Source organism: Mus caroli, unplaced genomic scaffold, assembly GCF_978045245.1.
Source record: "Mus caroli unplaced genomic scaffold, Mus_caroli_1 scaffold_4, whole genome shotgun sequence".
NCBI lineage: Eukaryota > Metazoa > Chordata > Mammalia > Rodentia > Muridae > Mus > Mus caroli.
The window spans coordinates 126,682,117-126,698,964 of NW_028227259.1; the positions used below are offsets into that span (position 1 = coordinate 126,682,117).

At 43.6% G+C, this 16,848-nt stretch overlaps 1 protein-coding gene across 2 annotated transcripts in view; it reads right to left on the minus strand.

Annotated features, from left to right (window-relative positions):
* The window catches only part of Atp2a2 (ATPase sarcoplasmic/endoplasmic reticulum Ca2+ transporting 2), a 48,254-nt gene that overhangs the window by 5,487 nt on the left and 25,919 nt on the right, over positions 1 to 16,848 (minus strand). For both annotated transcript variants that reach the window (XM_085837131.1, XM_029477834.2), the window contains exons 6-16: positions 13,745 to 13,825; positions 11,887 to 11,972; positions 10,138 to 10,602; positions 8,548 to 8,636; positions 7,682 to 7,784; positions 6,818 to 6,949; positions 2,761 to 2,883; positions 2,463 to 2,681; positions 1,543 to 1,878; positions 893 to 1,113; positions 360 to 562 (exon numbers count right to left, since the gene is read on the minus strand). In XM_085837131.1, coding sequence (XP_085693257.1) covers positions 360 to 562; positions 893 to 1,113; positions 1,543 to 1,878; positions 2,463 to 2,681; positions 2,761 to 2,883; positions 6,818 to 6,949; positions 7,682 to 7,784; positions 8,548 to 8,636; positions 10,138 to 10,602; positions 11,887 to 11,972; positions 13,745 to 13,825 — 2,058 coding nt within the window. The remainder of the gene's footprint in view (positions 1 to 359; positions 563 to 892; positions 1,114 to 1,542; positions 1,879 to 2,462; positions 2,682 to 2,760; positions 2,884 to 6,817; positions 6,950 to 7,681; positions 7,785 to 8,547; positions 8,637 to 10,137; positions 10,603 to 11,886; positions 11,973 to 13,744; positions 13,826 to 16,848) is intronic.

Here is a 16,848-nt window from a genome sequence, read left to right on the forward strand (position 1 = left end):
GGCAGCTGGTCCTCGAGATATACTGTGAAGCCAGAGGAACTGGCAGCCATTCTAGATTGTATGCTCTTTAAACTCAACTATGACAAAGAATGGCACCAGCCTCTGCTAGTGGACTCTTCTTGTCCCCTAGTTGGTAATAACCCATTTAAGTCTCGGCCTGGAGCTCTCAACAGGGAAGGGCCCTGGCATGCCTTGGTATTTGCGTCACTCTGAGCAAGGGGAAAATATAAAAAGCCTGATGTCTAACTGTTGCTTCTCTATAACCTAAGGAAGAACAGGATGCTTGTTCAACAGAGGCTTTCAGTGGGTGACCTGCACTGCACACAGCATCCTTCCACACAAACAACAACTGTACTTACAGCCAATAGCCAGGTAACGGAAAAAGAGCCACCCGCTGATCAGTGGTTCTTTTGGGTTCCGGGGGGGTTTGTTCATGATGTCCAGGTCTGGAGGATTGAACCCCAGCGCAGTGGCAGGCAGACCATCCGTCACCAGATTGACCCAGAGTAACTGGACAGGAATTAAAGCCTCAGGAAACCCAAGGGCTGCCGTCAGGAAGATACTGTTTCCATTCAAGGGAAGAAGAGAAAAAAGTCAGTGAGTTTTGGAACTATGGAAATAGCTTTTTCTCCCCAAGCCAGGAGCATCAGACAACATCTAATCTGTCAAAGTTCATATGAAACTTTATTAGAGGACCAAGACTTTTATGATTTTAAACTACCATTTTAAGAATATTTTCTGCACCACTGGTCAGCTGCAGACAAGTCCCATGAGATTTCTCTCCTCTCAAGCCAACAACCAAATTTGTCCTAACAGAAGCAGCAATCTGGGAAAGCTCAACACCCTGGCCCCAGCCTTGAAAGATACAGTTTAGTTTCAGTCAGACACCCACCAGACCACTTCCCCCACGTTGGATGAGATGAGGTAGCGGATGAACTGCTTCATGTTGTTGTAGATGGCTCGCCCCTCCTCAACAGCAGCCACAATGGTGGAGAAGTTGTCATCTGCCAGGACCATCTCAGAAGCAGTCTTAGCCACTGCAGTCCCTGAGCCCATGGCAATCCCGATTTCAGATTTCTTCAGAGCAGGAGCATCATTCACACCATCACCAGTCTGAAAGGGAAGGCGCAGTTGATTCAGATACCACCCATGTGGCACAACTCTAGGCAGAGGCACTGATGCAGGAGGAAACGGGACAGAGCAGTAGCTGTGTCAAATACTTTACCAAGAAAATATAAAAATATGCAAGCTTAAAGAGTCACAGCACAGAAAGGTAGAACTAAGGAGACTGGACATCTGCATATATTGCCTTACACCAACACTCAACAGAAAACCTGAGAGCCATTTGTGGTCATTTACACACCTCAGACGCATTATCATACTAAGTACTGCTTATAGATTAAGAACATGCCTTTTTCGTTTGGTTTTGTTTTTAGGCACAAGATCTCACTAGGTAGCACAGGCTTGCCTCAGTCTAAGTGCCAGGATTATAGGCATACATACACTGTTGTTTGTGTCATGTAAGTCTATCTAAAATCTTACCATAGCCGTGATCTCATCAAAGGACTGAAGGAATTCAACAATCTTAGACTTGTGGGAAGGTTCAACTCGAGCAAAACAGCGGGCATTTAAGCAGGCATCTCTCTGGGCTGAAGGGCTTAATTCATCAAACTCTCGCCCTGTAAAAGCCTTTGATGTCACATCCTCATCCTGCCCAAAGATGCCAATTCGTCGACAGATGGCCACAGCTGTGCCTTTGTTATCTCCAGTGATCATGATGACTCGGATGCCTGCTTGACGGCACAGCTTCACAGAAGAGGCTACTTCAATCCTGGGAGGATCCAGCATGCCCACACAGCCGACGAAAGTCAGATTGGTCTAAAGTGAGAGAGCCACATGAGTTCAAACAGCTTACCCCTACCGAGTGTCCTGGCAGCTAATTCTTGCTACAACTCTAAGTTTGTCATTTTCTCTTTCTGCTTGCCCTTGGTTCAAACAAGGTTTTCCTAGCTACAGTCCTGAAACTGTAGTGTAGCAGCATTCTGCTTCCATGTGTCTCTATGTCTGGCCTGTATTATGGAATTTGAGATTGACCACAGGAACAGAACAAAGTGTTAAAGAATGAAAACTCAGAGGCTGGCAGTGTCAGTGCCACAGCAAAGCTGTTCCTTCTGTTTAGTAGCTTCCATCCCCGATAGAAAATTCTGGTCTAAGGAAGAAGTGGAAATGAAATCTCTCAGCCTTTTACCAATACTTAATATTTTTAAAATATCCATTAGTAACTTGGTTTCTGTTAGGCTTTGACAGGCTTGTCTGAACTTGTCTTGATTATTTTACTCTGAAAGCAGATTTACTAAATCCTTAACTATTTCTGTTGGAAGCAGCAATCTAAACAGGGTGACTCCTGTGGCCCCTCTGGCAGCAGAGGCTGGGCAGTGGCTGTGCGGGTGAGGTGGAGGTACCTCGTATTTGATGAAGTTAGCAGAGTCTTCCAGGTGCATCTCCTCTCTCCTCAGTGGGTTGTCATGAGTGGCCAGAGCCAGGCACCGTAGCGTGTCGCTGCCACTGCCCCACTCCCGAATGACAGACATAATCTTCTGTTTGACACCAGGAGTCATGGGGACCTTGGTACTTCCAACTCGGATGTGGGTGCACCTATCGATGACACCTTCTGGAGCCCCCTGAGAATGTGAGACTCAGATTAGCAACTGCCCCTGCCCATCCACCTGGTAGGAAAGCCTCAGTCTGCGCAGTACTTGCCTTTACAAACATCTTGCTCATGGATGTCCGGCTTGGCTTGTTTGGTGTACAATAGACGGACATTGATTTCCTATCCCGTGAAAACTCCAGAGTGAACTCCTTCTTCATCAGCTGCTTTATGACCTGTGGGGGATCAGAGAGGAACACTGTTGGATTATTATTTCTAGACATTTTATACCTGCTCAGATACGCATTAGACATTCATTATATGATAGAGCCTGCCCCTGTTTAGATATCTTCATCACACTGGTCTTTTTGGCAGCCTCAACAGCGGTGTGAACAAGCAAGCACCTACACAAAAGTGTTCTCTGGTTTGGAAGTAGATTGGAATGTAAAACTAGGATATACTGAAGGCCATAGGGGACAAAAATTTGTGCAGGACAACCATGGAACGCTTTAAACATTGGCTATTAACTGATAGCACAGCCGGGCGTGGTGGTGCACGCCTTTAATCCCAGCATTTGGGAGGTAGAGGCAGGCGTGAGTTTGAGACCAGCCTAGTCTACAGAGTGAGTTCCAGGACAGCCAGGGCTACACAGAGAAACCCTGTCTCGAAAAAACAAAAAAAAAAAAAAAAAAAAACAAAAAAACAAAAAGCAAAAGAACCCAAAAAACCAAAAAAATCTGTGTAAAGAGCTAGTGTGGTGCTACATGCCTATAATCCTAGCAACTGGGAGGCCAAAGCAGGAGGATCGATACCAAGTTCAAGGGTTGCCCCAGCTACACAGTGAATTTCTTAAAGGCAGACATGTAACACATATCATACAGTGCCAGTTAGCTGACTAGTCCAATGGCAGAGGGTGTGGGTCCAGAGTGTGTTCTCCACAACCTTGTAGTCACACTGTTCTGTGGGTGCAGCAAGTGAGCACAGTCTTCCGTGTTATACCACCAGTTCAAAGACTGCATGGGAGTGACTAGACACAAAAATGGCCAGAGATTAGGAATGGCCATCTACTTTCTTGTAGGCTAGGGGAGATCAGATACCCGGGAGAGATGCTACGCCTGGGGACATAGAACTTCAATGAGGGAGCAGAAGAGCAAGTGTTTCCTTCAAGCACTCAGTGGTCTCCCGCTGACTGACACACCGGCTCTACCGCATCCTGTCTGTACATCATTTCTTACCTACCTAAGCAGGATAAAGCTTTGTGCATGTCAGGCAAATACATTACCACTGAGCAACTTCCTCACCCTTACGGAAGGTTCTAAGCCAAGCAGAGTGACAGGTAGAATCGATCTGTCTATAGAGACAATAACTAGGCAAACATCTGTCAGCAGCCACAAAACTGTTTTATTCAACTTGAGACTGGCTAATCTCATGAAGCTGCTGCAAGCTGAAGAGGAGGAAGAGTGTGGAAAGATAGCTGTAGTATGATGGTCTGGAGGTGCACAGCAGTGGTTCCTGGACAGGCAGGGTTGCCCACGCTGATGCTAGCTTATGGCTATGCTCAAGACTCAAGAGTAGGTGATTCGGTGGGCATGGTGGCGCACACTTTAATTCCAGCACTCGGGAGGCAGAGGCAGGCAGATTGCTGAGTTCAAGACCAGCCTGGTCTACAAAGTGAGTTCCAGGACAGCCAGGGCTGCACAATGAAACCCTGTCTCGAAAAACCAAAAAAGTGTAAGTGATTCAATATTCACGGCTGCTTCCTGCATCCCCCACCACTGCCCCACTGAATGTCCTTTGCCATTAGGATTATGCAGGTCATTATTAGATTATTTAATAATGCTCTAATTAAGCATTAAAATATCCTTATGTCATTGTTGAAAGTTATGAGATGACCCATCAACTTTTAAACTTTTTAGCTGTTAAGGTGACTGATAGATTGTAACTGCTTGGGGTGTGTGTGTGCTGTGCTTCCTTAAACACATGCTGAGTTATAATTGTAATCCTATAATCATTAGTTTTCAGTTAACATTCTTTCAACTGAAAATTGTAGCATTAATTTCTAACTTTATATCAACTCTGTGAGATGACTAAATAGCCCAGGTTAGGTTGGCCATGAACTCAAGAGCCTCCCAACCTGGGGTTTTAAGTACCTGAGTGCCTTTCCTGGCTAGCCATGAAATATCCTGATAGTGGCAACTTAAGAGGAGGGAGTTTATCTGTTTAAAGTCACAGCCTATCTGGCAAGAACCTGAGAGAATTAAACACACTACCCCCACAGTCAAGAGCAAAGAGCTAGTGCATATACACTAGTCCTTAGTAGCCCCTTCTACCAGGGTAGTTCAGAATTCTTCCCATTTCAATTAACTCAAGGGAATCCCTTAAAGGCCAATGTAGACAACTCTTCACTGACATTCCCTTCCCAGTGATGGCAGGCTGTGTCCTGGTGACAAGCAATGCTAACCACAGGCCTGCTGCTGGCCTTTCCCATCCACAAAATACACACTCTAAAACAAGTCCATAGGACTTGATAGTTATCAATGCACACTTCAATATCAGGGCTAGCTGACTTTTAAAAAATATAGTCTGCATGATTTATTGAGCCTTGCTTCATGTAACAGCAGCATTTTCTATTTTGAGTCATCTGTATGCATTTGAAAATACTAAAAGAACCCCCAGCCTCAACTAAAAAATAGGAAAGAAAAAGAAAAACGGGTGGGTGTGGTGTTTAGGGTTAGGAGGTAGAAGCAGGCATATATCTTGAGTTCTGGACAGCCAAGTCTACAGAGCAACTTCCAGGACAGCCTGGGCTACACTGAGAAATAAGGTCTTGGAAGAACAGAATAGGGGGAAAAAAAAAACCAAAACCAAAACCAAAACAAAACAAAACTAACAAACAAGTTTTGGTGATTGTTGTTCAAATGTTCTTTTCCATCTCAGTAGTCATTAGGTTGATTTCTGGGATACATCAGAACCCTCATTTTTCTAGCTTTCTTATTTGTTTCTCAAAATAATTATTTAGTGCTAATAATTTTTTATGACCTTTGGTGTTTTGCCTGCACACATGCATGTGTGAAAATGTCAGATCCCTGGGAAACGATCCTTGGCTGGTCCTCTGGGAGAGCAGTCAGTACTTTTAACCACTCCAAGACACACCGTTTTAATTTGGCATGCACGTCTGTACCTCATGTATGCTTGGTGCATGGAAGGCAGGAGAGGACACCCTCTGACCGTCTGGACAGGAGAAACAGTCAGTTCTCAGGTGCCGGGGTGGGGTGGGGAGGGAGTCAAATCCAGGCCCTTTAAACTTCTAACCATGGAGCCATCTCCAGGTCCAAAGTCCACAACTGCTCACTTGTCTATTTTGTTACATTTACCAGTTATAAACAAATTAACCACTGGATTTAGCACAAAGTTATAAGTGATCCAAAAGAGGTTTTGATGGACTGATAGGTGGAGGCAAGAGCCTGACTGGAATGGATTTGAGAAAACAGAAGTGAGAATGAGCTGGGCATGATGGCACAAGCCTTTAATCCCAGCACTCGGGAGGCAGAGGCAGGCGGATTTGTGAGTTTGAGGCCAGCCTGGTCTACAGAGTGAGTTCCAGGACAGCCAGGGCTACACAGAGAAACCCTGTCTTGAAAAACCAACCAACTAACCAAAGAAACAAAAAGAAAAAAGTCAGAATGAACACTCAACAGTTTTTTTCACAGAGTTAAACAAATGGGGGGTGGTGGTGTGTCAAATGAAAATTAGGGCAAGGGACAGCTCTAAGGTTAAAAGCATACAATTATTTTCTTTATGCTACTGAAGAGGCCACAAAGAAAGACACTGAAATGCAGGCAGGAGAGGCTGGGTATTCTCAGGACTAGGGATAGCTCCCTTGGTAGAGCCCTTATGATACACCTATGACAATGTACTAACGATTGCTGGGTTTTTTTTTTTTTTTTTTTTTGGGTCCGTTTTTTAAAATGTGATTTGGTCGTCTATGAGTTTTGTTCTATAATTTGTGGCTGTGGCAATTCTCCTGGTATATGCATCGTGAGTTCTAGAATAGGCATGAGAAACCATCGTACCTGACTGTGACCATCAGGAAACTAATGCTGAAGAACAACAGTAAAACCAACAGTATAATGAAGAATAACAGCATAATACGCTGAGCTCAATACTGACCGAGTTGCAGGCATTTGCACGCTCTATTTTAGAAAGCCCCTTCAGCTCAGTATCAAATACATTCATCTTCTCCACCAGGCACGTGAGAGCAGTCTCGGTAGCTTCTCCAACCTTCTCATACACACCCTTTGCCTGCATTATCAAAAGAAGTCAATATCAGCAGAATAGCTTGTCCTCCCCAGTCCATGCGAGAAAAGACGGTACAACCACAAGACACTAAACCGAGTTATTAAGATGTTTATTCATTTAAAGTCCTTGACCATTTCAGGTCACTGTTTATTCTAATGACCTTTGAAAAAGAAAGCAAATAATTAACCCCACTAATCAACTTGTAAAAATGCTCTTGGTCATCACTCTTCACTATACCACCAAAACAACCCTTTAAGCTACAGACTGTGCTCGAGGATACATGGCAATTGGTGTTTAAAAGTACAGTCCTGGGACTGGAGACATGGCTCAGCGGTTAAGAGCACTGGCTGCTCTTCCATAGGTCCTGAGTTCAAATCCCAGCGACCACGTGGTGGCTCACAACCACCTGTAATGGGATCTGTTGCCCTTTTCTGGTGTGTCTGAAGAGAGTTGACAGTGTACTCACGTACATCTTAAAAAAAAAAAAAAGTACAGTCCTCACCCTCACTCTCAGAAAGACTTGTAGCTGGAACTCTGGTCCTTTAAAGGGCACGTCAGTGGTCAGAACATCATGACACACTATGTATCTTAGTAAAACAAGCTGTAGTGCCCAGCTGCAGGTCTATGAAGGGCACCTGGCCTTTTTTCAGCCAGGCCACAGGGAATAGAAATCAGAAATAAAATTCCACTCACCCTACCCTTGAGCCAGCGTCGGAACATTACAAGGAGTCTTACCTCATTATAATCCAAAGCGGAGTCATTACACAGAGCACAGATGGTGGCTAACTCTACAAGTCCGTCATACTGATGGCACTTCACTGGCTTATCATCTTTTTGCCTATCAAAAGAGAAAAACATTTCTAGATCACAGCTTGACTCAACTTTAGTTTAAAAACAAACAGAACCTAAACAGAGGCTGTATGCCACAATGCAGCACGTATGTACAGAGGAGGGCAGAGGACAAATTGTGGAAGGTCCTCCTCTCCTTCCACCACTAAGGGTCCTGAGATGGACTCCCACTGCTGCACCCACAGAGAAAGTGCTTTTTACACTCTACTCTCATTTGTTGGAAGCTAAAACTCACTTTCTATTCCAGCATGGCCCTGAACTTCCATAGGCATGTAACAGCTCCCCATCCCCAAGGATGAAAATGGAGTTTGGGAAGAACAAATTGGAACAGACTCAAAAAAAGTTTGAATGACCAGAAATTTTCATCAAAACCCAACAGTGTACCAGTAAGTGAAGAACAAAACAGAGCCTTCACCAGAACGTCTAGGCTTCAAAAGATATTATTAATTAAAAACCACTAACTTGAGCCAGTCAGCCATCTAGCAAAAGTTTCTTTTCTATGAGTCTAAGAGAGAGCACACACGTCTGAGACAGGTTCTCACAGATCCAGGCTGGCTATGATCTTGTGCCTGCCACAGTGTCACTATGCACATTCTGCTGTTTGTTTATTCAGAACTTCTGGGGATCACAGCAAGGCTTGCTCGGCATACCTTAGGTCCATCACTAAGTCAGACCTCTGTCAACAGCAACAGTTTCTAGACCCACCCCTCATGGTCTAACCAGAAGTCACCATAGTGACAGAGCTTACTCACACTTCTCCAATTGGTGCATATGTGGATCCAGTTATGCTGAACTCATTAAGGGAACAAGTGTCACCTTCCACTTTGTCCAGAATGAACATCTACAAGGAAACACAAAAGTTTTATGTAAGATATACACACAAGAACTCCTTGTCTACAGTGAAAAATCCTGCCATTTAAGAAGGTGGTTTGAGCTAGGTGGTAGTGGTGCAGGCCTTTAATCATATCATTCAGGCGGCAGAAGCAGGTAGACCTCTGTGTGAGTTCTAGGCCAGCCTGATTTACAAAGTTCCAGGACATCTAAAGCTACACAGAGAAACCCTGCCTCCAAAAAACAAAAAAGGAAGTCTGAACAATGCTCAGCCAGGTTCCCCCTCACAGCACTGCTCTATTAACAGCTCAGAGAGCCTTCAACCTAACTGTCTAAACAGTGATGTAGTCTAAGATAACCCAAGTAAAAATAGGGGGATTCACAAGTCAGCAAATCACCAATGATTTTTTTAAATGCTCAGAATTCTACATCAAGTAGCCCAGAGATTATCATTCTATTGTTTTACTTTAAAAACAGGCATAGAAGAAGAAACTCATAGTTCAGAGTCAAAACACTCAAGTAAAGTAGGCAGAGCTGCTGTAGAATACCTGGGCCCCTCTTCCTACCCAGGCCCCAATCAGTGTCTATCAATCTAGGAGCTGCTTGCTTGGCATCGCCCTCCACCTCCTTTTGGGAGTCAGGATTTCACTGTGTAGCTGGCCTCAAACTCAGAGATAATGTTTGCTTCTTCAGCTTGAGTTTTGGGATTAAAGATGTGTGCCGCTACATGGGTGTTCCTGCTCATTTTATAGAAAAAAAATCATAGGAAAAATAGGTTCACTCAAGATTACACAAATTACTAAGTTAAACAGCAAAGCCTGAGTTAGTCACCTATCTTTTCTGTTAAAAAAAAAATCTATCTTAATCTTTTATTGAAAACGTGACCCTCACCACCACTTAAGAGTCTATATGCCATATGCATATGCCCCTAACAATTAGCTTCTCAATTCTTCTGTTTTCTTCCTTAAATCCGATAGATAATGTCTCATTCAACCTGGGCTAGCCTCAAACTTTCTGTGTAGTCAAGAACAATCCTGACATCCTGATCGTGCTGCCTCACCTGTAGGACTGTGACTGACCATGTGTGGGTCACTGAGCACATTAAAAGGTTTCTTATTTTACTTCAAACGACTTCTAACAAGAGAAGAAAGCAGAAAGTGGCAACTTATAAGCAACTATCTGCTCATATGTGTCAGAGAGAAATCGTGTTTCATTTAGCGTGCTATGGAAATGGCAACTGACTTCAGCAGGAGGTTTAATAGTTGCTTCCTCTGGACACACATATGTAGAGACAGAGGATGAAACCTCCAGTTATTTCTTTAATGAAAATCTATAAGCTTTACAGCTATTCTGTATTTCCCAAGACAGTGGGGAATTATTAATTTTTACCATGTATTTGTGTGTGTCGGAACTACATGCAGAGGTCAGAGGGTAACTTGGAGGAGCTAGTTCACGTGGGATGATCACCCACAGACTGCAGGCAAGAATCACAGAGGACGCCTCTTACTCACCCTGCACACGGACATCTGGTTTGTGGTAAGTGTGCCCGTCTTATCTGAGCAGATAACAGAAGTACAACCAAGGGTTTCCACAGAAGGCAGACTTCGAACGATAGCATTTTTCTTTGCCATCCTACGAGTTCCAAGAGCCAAGCAGGTGGTGATGACAGCAGGCAGACCCTCAGGGATGGCGGCAACAGCCAGGGCCACGGCAATTTTAAAGTAGTAGATGGCACCCCTGATCCAGGAGCCACCATGAACCGGGTCATTGAAATGCCCAATGTTGATGATCCAGACTGCAATGCAAATGAGGGAGATAACTTTGGAAAGCTGCTCCCCAAACTCGTCTAGCTTCTGCTGTAGGGGTGTTCTCTCCTGTTCTGTTGCCACCATTTCATCCCGGATCTTGCCAATCTCAGTATTAACTCCGGTTGCCACCACCACTCCCATAGCTTTCCCAGCAGCAATGTTTGTACCCTAGGGAGAAGAGGAAAATGGGTCATGAGGGCACCAGCACATCCCACCTTAAATACTGATGCGGATACTGCCTGGACTCCACAGAGCACCTACTCATTCCCTGGGACAGGATGGCTCTCCACACATGGAACCTGCCTACAGATCTGCTCTGGGCTCAGCAGTACTCTCGCTTTTGTAATTTCAAATTCTATGCAGCTCTCAGCACTATGGATATGTTTGTTTCTCAGTCCACTTTTGTCACGGCTAAGCGTGGATAATCAGCCCTATAGGCTGTTTCAGAATTTCTACTCCAGTACCAGTATTGAGGTCAGTGACGTCAGATGTGAAATGTGAGTGTTCTCCCCCTATTCCACCTTACCTGGATAGGGCAGCAATCATTCTCACTAGAGCGATCTACTTACTGCTGTGGTTAAGCGCTCCTACTAACCAGCAAAGCCCGCACCTTGAAATATACTAAGCTAGATTGTAAATAATCAAGCACATGGATTTCTATACTACTTGAAAAAATTTCATTTTCAACTGAGAAACTAAACACACATGAGCTTTCTTCACAAACACAGACTTCTTTTAAATCACAGCCACATGCAGCAGCAATGCCTGCAACCTATAAACAGTTACTTCTCAACTGTTACCAATGGGGCTTAAACACGTTTGCACTAATCATTTCATTAGATGGCAACTGAAATGAATATCAAGTCACACATGCCACCATTTTACAGTCTCTAGTTTGGTTCATTTGCTTTGTTGCCAGTGCCTTCAGCAAATTACTCCCCCAGCTATGTTTCTTTCTTTTTTCTGACAGCTGACACACTGAAGAATAATTATCTTTGGAATAACTGATTATTTTTTTCTGTCTGGCCACTGAGAGTAGCCAGTAAAAAAAGAAAAAACAACTGAGAACTTTGGGATGCTGGTGGTTTGAATGAGGAGTGGCGGCATTATTGGGAACAGGTGGGGTCTTGAGGTTCACTCTCTCTTCCTGCTTCCTCAGGATCCTGATGTAGAACTTTTCCCAGCTGCCTCTCCAGCACCACGTCTGCCTGCATACCACCAGGCTTCCTGCCATGATAATAACGGACTTAAACCTCTGAACTGTAAGCTACCCTTAATTTTCCTTTAAAACATTTTCCTTTATAAAAGTTGCCGTGGTGATGGTGTCTCTTCACAGCAATAGAAACCCTAATTAAGACAGGGACTATCTCCAAATAAAAGTATACTCTTAGCTGAGGCCCTTGGCTCAACCCCCAGGAAACCTTACCCCCAACATCTGATAAAAGTACTCACAGAAAAGAGCATGTTCTTTTTGTCTTGATTAACAGCTCGGGGGTCAGGGACAGGGTCGGTATGCTTGATGACTGAGACAGATTCACCTATGCACATTATGAGACAGGATGGTTAGCGCTATCTGCGGCATAGCCAATCCCACAGCACCCCATTCCCACTGTTTATCACTGCCAATGTGAGCGGTTGTGGTAACATATACCTATAATCCCAGCACACAGGAACTGAGGCAAGTAAAGTCCCAAATTTATGGCCACCGTGTGCTACACATCCAGTTTGCGGGATGAGTAACACAGTGAGACCCAGTCATAAACAAGCAAGAAAGTTCATAGCCATTTCCAACATGGGAGAAAGAACAAAGGGCTCAATCGATCCAAAACAGGCAAACTAGGAAAACTTAGTAATGGAGATTAATGTCAGAGGAAAGAATGTCAGGACTACAAAAGTGTAATTTTAAAAATAAAGACTAATGTTGAAATAACATCCTGAAATATTCTTGGAAGAGCCAAAGATACAGTGATTTGTCTGACCTATGTTTAGTATAGCATTCAGTTGGGCTGGGAATGGAGTTCAGCTGACAAAGTGCTTACTTAGCATGCAAAGTCTGGGATCGATCTCCAGCAGTATATGAAGCCGAGAGTGGCGGCACATGCTTTTATGCCAACTGCTGGACAGGACAGACAGTAGACAGAGCAGCTCAAGGTTATTCTGAGCTATATATCAAGTGGCCTACAGGATAGGACAGCCTGGCCTACAGGATAGCCTGCTTCAAAAAGCCAAGAGGAAAAAAAGGGAACCTTCAAGATTCTGATACCTTTTTCAGTTTTCTCTCCTATTTCTAGACATACCCTGAGGATTTCAGGTACACAACCCAATCATTTCCGTAACATTTTATGGCTTAAATAACTTGAAGCTGATGTTGCTAAAGGGAATTTTATTAGTTAAGCAGCTTGTATAAAACAAGTGATTAAAGCCCAGCTGACTGGACTGGGGCTGGAGAGATGGCTCAGCTGTTAATGCACTGACTGCTCTTCCAGAGGTCCTGAGTTCAGCATAGTGGCTCACAACCATCTGTAATGGGACTTGATGTCCTCTTCTGGTGTCTGAAGACAGCAACAGTGTGCTTATATATATATATATCAAAAAAAAAAAAAAAAAAAAAAAAAAGGGCTTCAGGTGGCATGAACTTTACTGAATTATGATCAGTTACTTTTAAAACTGAACCTAAATAAATATTGACAGCCTTTAAAGTTTATATTTACTTGCTATTCAGGTTAGCACTTAAATTTTTTTTTTTTAAAAATGTATGTATGGGGGTGGGAAGAGAAAGTGTTATATGTATGTTTTGTTTTGTTGAGACAGGGTTTCTCTGTGTAGCCCTGGCTGTCCTAAACTTGTTCTGTAGAACATGCTGGCCTTGAACTCACAAGAGATCTTCCTGCCTCTGTCTCCAAAGTGCTAGTATTAGAAGTGTAGCCACCATGCCCGGCTTATCATCAATATACTGTGTGGTTCTCTTTTGTTCCGTGTGCATTGGTGTTTTGCCTGCATGTCTGTCTGTCTGTGAGGGTGCTGGAGTTGTGATTGCCTTGTGGATGCTGGGGATCAAACCCAGGTCCTTTGGAAGAGTGGTTGGTGCTCTTACCAGTGAGCCATGTCTCCAGCCTGCCAGCACTTCTTTAAACCTGCCAACCCTGCCAGCAGATATCATTCCACCCTGGATCATGATAACTAAGAAATAAAGTATCTTAGAGAAAGATTAGGGTAGGATCCCATAAAGGGGTACATATAGCTGAGAGATAAGAGGCTTCAAATTTGAGTGATTTTCATATATATATATATATATATATAAAATACTTACCTGTAAGAATTGACTGGTCGACTCTTAGAGTTGTAGACTTGATGGATGTCAATCTAATATCAGCAGGAACTTTGTCACCAACTAATTAAGAGATTAAAAGGTGGGAGTGGTCAGTTAAAGTGAGCAACTTTTATGGTTACCTAAAGATGAATGATTCCATATCAAACATGCTTTTTAAAACCAAATACCTTGCATACAACACAACGGGTAAATACGTCTCTATTTCTGAGCAGAGTGAACAGATTAAGGGTAGAATATTGCCAATGTACACTGTTAGCATTCTGTCTAAGCTCCAGCACAGTTACATGGCAACAGTCAGGCCTAACCCACTATAAAAGGGGCCGCTTGCCCCCTCTTGCTCCTTTCTCCCCATGTGCTCATGGCTGGCCTCTACTTCTCTACTATCCTCTTGACTCCCCTCTCCCCATACTATATGGTTATGTGGCTGTCCCTCAGGGGGAAGGGATGTCTTAGCATGGGCCCACTGAGGCACCCTTCCCCCATACCTGACTACACCTCCATAGAATATATCACCCCTCTCTTGATCTTTTTGTAAATACAACATACACTACAATGTAGTCTGTATTTAAAGCAAGCTAGATGGGGGTTGGGGGTCAGGTGGTAGACAGGGCATGGTCCCTAGAACTGAGTGGCTACCTATGGTACACACATTGTAAGTCCCACCAGAAGATCAAGACTGCAAGCTCTCCCTCAATGGTGCATTGAATCTGAGGCCGAACACATACACAGACACACCCGCACACACACAGGAACATCCATCAGAAAAGCAACACAGACAACAAACAAGTAGTTCTATCACAAAACAAATACACAGCAGTAGAAATGCTATTTTACCTTCCAAGTGGCAAGAAATAAGAAAACAGACCTGAGTTGAAGCTATATGGTAATATGACTCTTACTTCACAAGGCCTAAACTTCTGCCAGCTTCCATAGGGGTGAGAAAGAACAAACAAGGCTGGGGGGATGGGTTGTTAATTACAGCTTGCCATGCAAGCATAGAAATGAGAGTTCCATGGATTCAGTTCTCAGAACCCATGGGGGTTGGGGGGACTTGACAAAGTTGTCCTCTCTTCCCACATCTCACACACACAATAACACAAATCTTAAAAAATTAAGTAAAAAGCTAGAGGTAGGAGGTAGGTCAGTGAGATTGTGCAGTGGGTAGTCACTTGAAGGCAGATCTGATCCCCACAATGGAAGGAGAGAGCAGACTGTCTTAAGTTGTCCCCAGACCTCCAAATAATGTTTGTTTGTTTTTTGGTTTTTTTTTTCCCCCCAAGACAGGGTTTCTCTGTATAGCCCTGGCTGTCCTGGAATTCACTTTGTAGACCAGGCTGGCTTCGAACTCACAAATCCGCCCACCTCTGCCTCCTGAGTGCTGGGATTAAAGGCGTGAGCCACCATGCCAGGCCCAAATAATGTAAAAAGCAAGACAAATGCAGAAATTAATGAAAATTCTCCCAGTGCTAAAGAAGAACCATGTATATAAAGAGCTCATCCAGTATTCCGTGTCACAGAGTATGACTAGCTAAGTATGACTAGCTAGTTTACCTGTGCTCCTAGACACGGAAATCAGGATACAAGGGAAATGAAACATGGACAGGACTTCTGTTGCTGTCTCAAAGCTGCAACATTCTTTTTTTTTTTTTTTTAAAGATTTATTTATTAATATAAGTACACTGTAGTTGTCTTCAGACATATCCCAGAAGAGGGAGTCAGATCTCATTATAGATGGTTGTGAGCTACCATGTGGTTGCTGGGAATTGAACTCAGGACCTCTGGAAGAGCAGTGCTCTTAACCGCTGAGCCATCTATCTCTCCAGGCCAACATTATACTTTTATAAAGCCTAATTTTATGACTTTGCTCAAAATATTTATAAGCAGTGAAAGCTGTGACCACTTTATATTCACTATGGTGAAAATTTCCTAAGGTACCTGTATACCACATGGGAATCAGAAAAGATAACCACACACACACAGCTGATAGTGGTGTAGTGTTTAAAAAACAGCACCACTGGGTTTCCAGGCCACAGTGGAGAGAGACATTTCACCCTATAACCTTTAGTACCTTTTAAATTACCTAATAAATAAATCTCTTGCATAACCTGAAGATCTTTCAGTCAACAATCTGTTTCCTGGGTAGAGTTCCTGTAATAGCCCCACAGGGCTCCTAGCTGAGCACTTGGTGAGTATAAAGCACCGAGTAAGGGACAAACCCAAGCTTTATGTACTCCCTGAGAATAGCACCCAGAGCTGTAGTCTTCTCTGCAATAGAACTAATGTGCCCATTTAGTGGAACTTAAAAGAGGATGGGAACTGGCTGTGCTCAGAAGACAGCCTGCTTAGCAGTGCCTGGGACTGCCTCCAGCCTCAAAGTACAAAACTTCCCAGCAAAGTGGTCTAGAAAATGCCAAAGCAGCCATCCTATCCTAGAAGTATGCCCTGCACTTGTTAGCCCTTCTCCAAGGAGATAGCTAACTTTTTAAAAACTTTCCTGCTGTGGTGGCTCTCAACCTTCTCAATGCTTAATCCCTTTAGTCCAGTTCCTCATGCTGTGTGTGGCACTCTCCTCGACCATAATATTTTGTTGCTTCTTCATAACTGTAATTTTACTACTGTTAGGAATTGTAATATAAATCTCTGATATGAACCGAATCTACATGCAACCCCTGCTGTTTTAGTGCATGAAATGACCTACGCCTAGGAAAGCAAGGCAGCACACAAAGCTAGTAGGTCCAAGATCTCCTGGGGTTAAGATCATCCTTGCATTTGACTACAGGGACACACACAGGTGAAGGTAGAATTCCTGCTGGAAATGCTTATGCAACCAAGAGCAACATTCCAACTGAGTAACACAAATCTTCCACTTTAATGTACTTTGTTCACGGTATACCAAAGGGAGTACACCCAAATGATTATGACATTAAAACAAAACAACAACAACAACAACAAGTTCAAGACCAGGTGTGACAGTTGCATGCTTTCAATACCAGGACTCTGCGGGTAAACATGGGTCTCTGGATTTCAGGCAAGTCAGGCTAAGCTGTGAAACCCTGTCTCAACAAACAAATCACTAAATTACA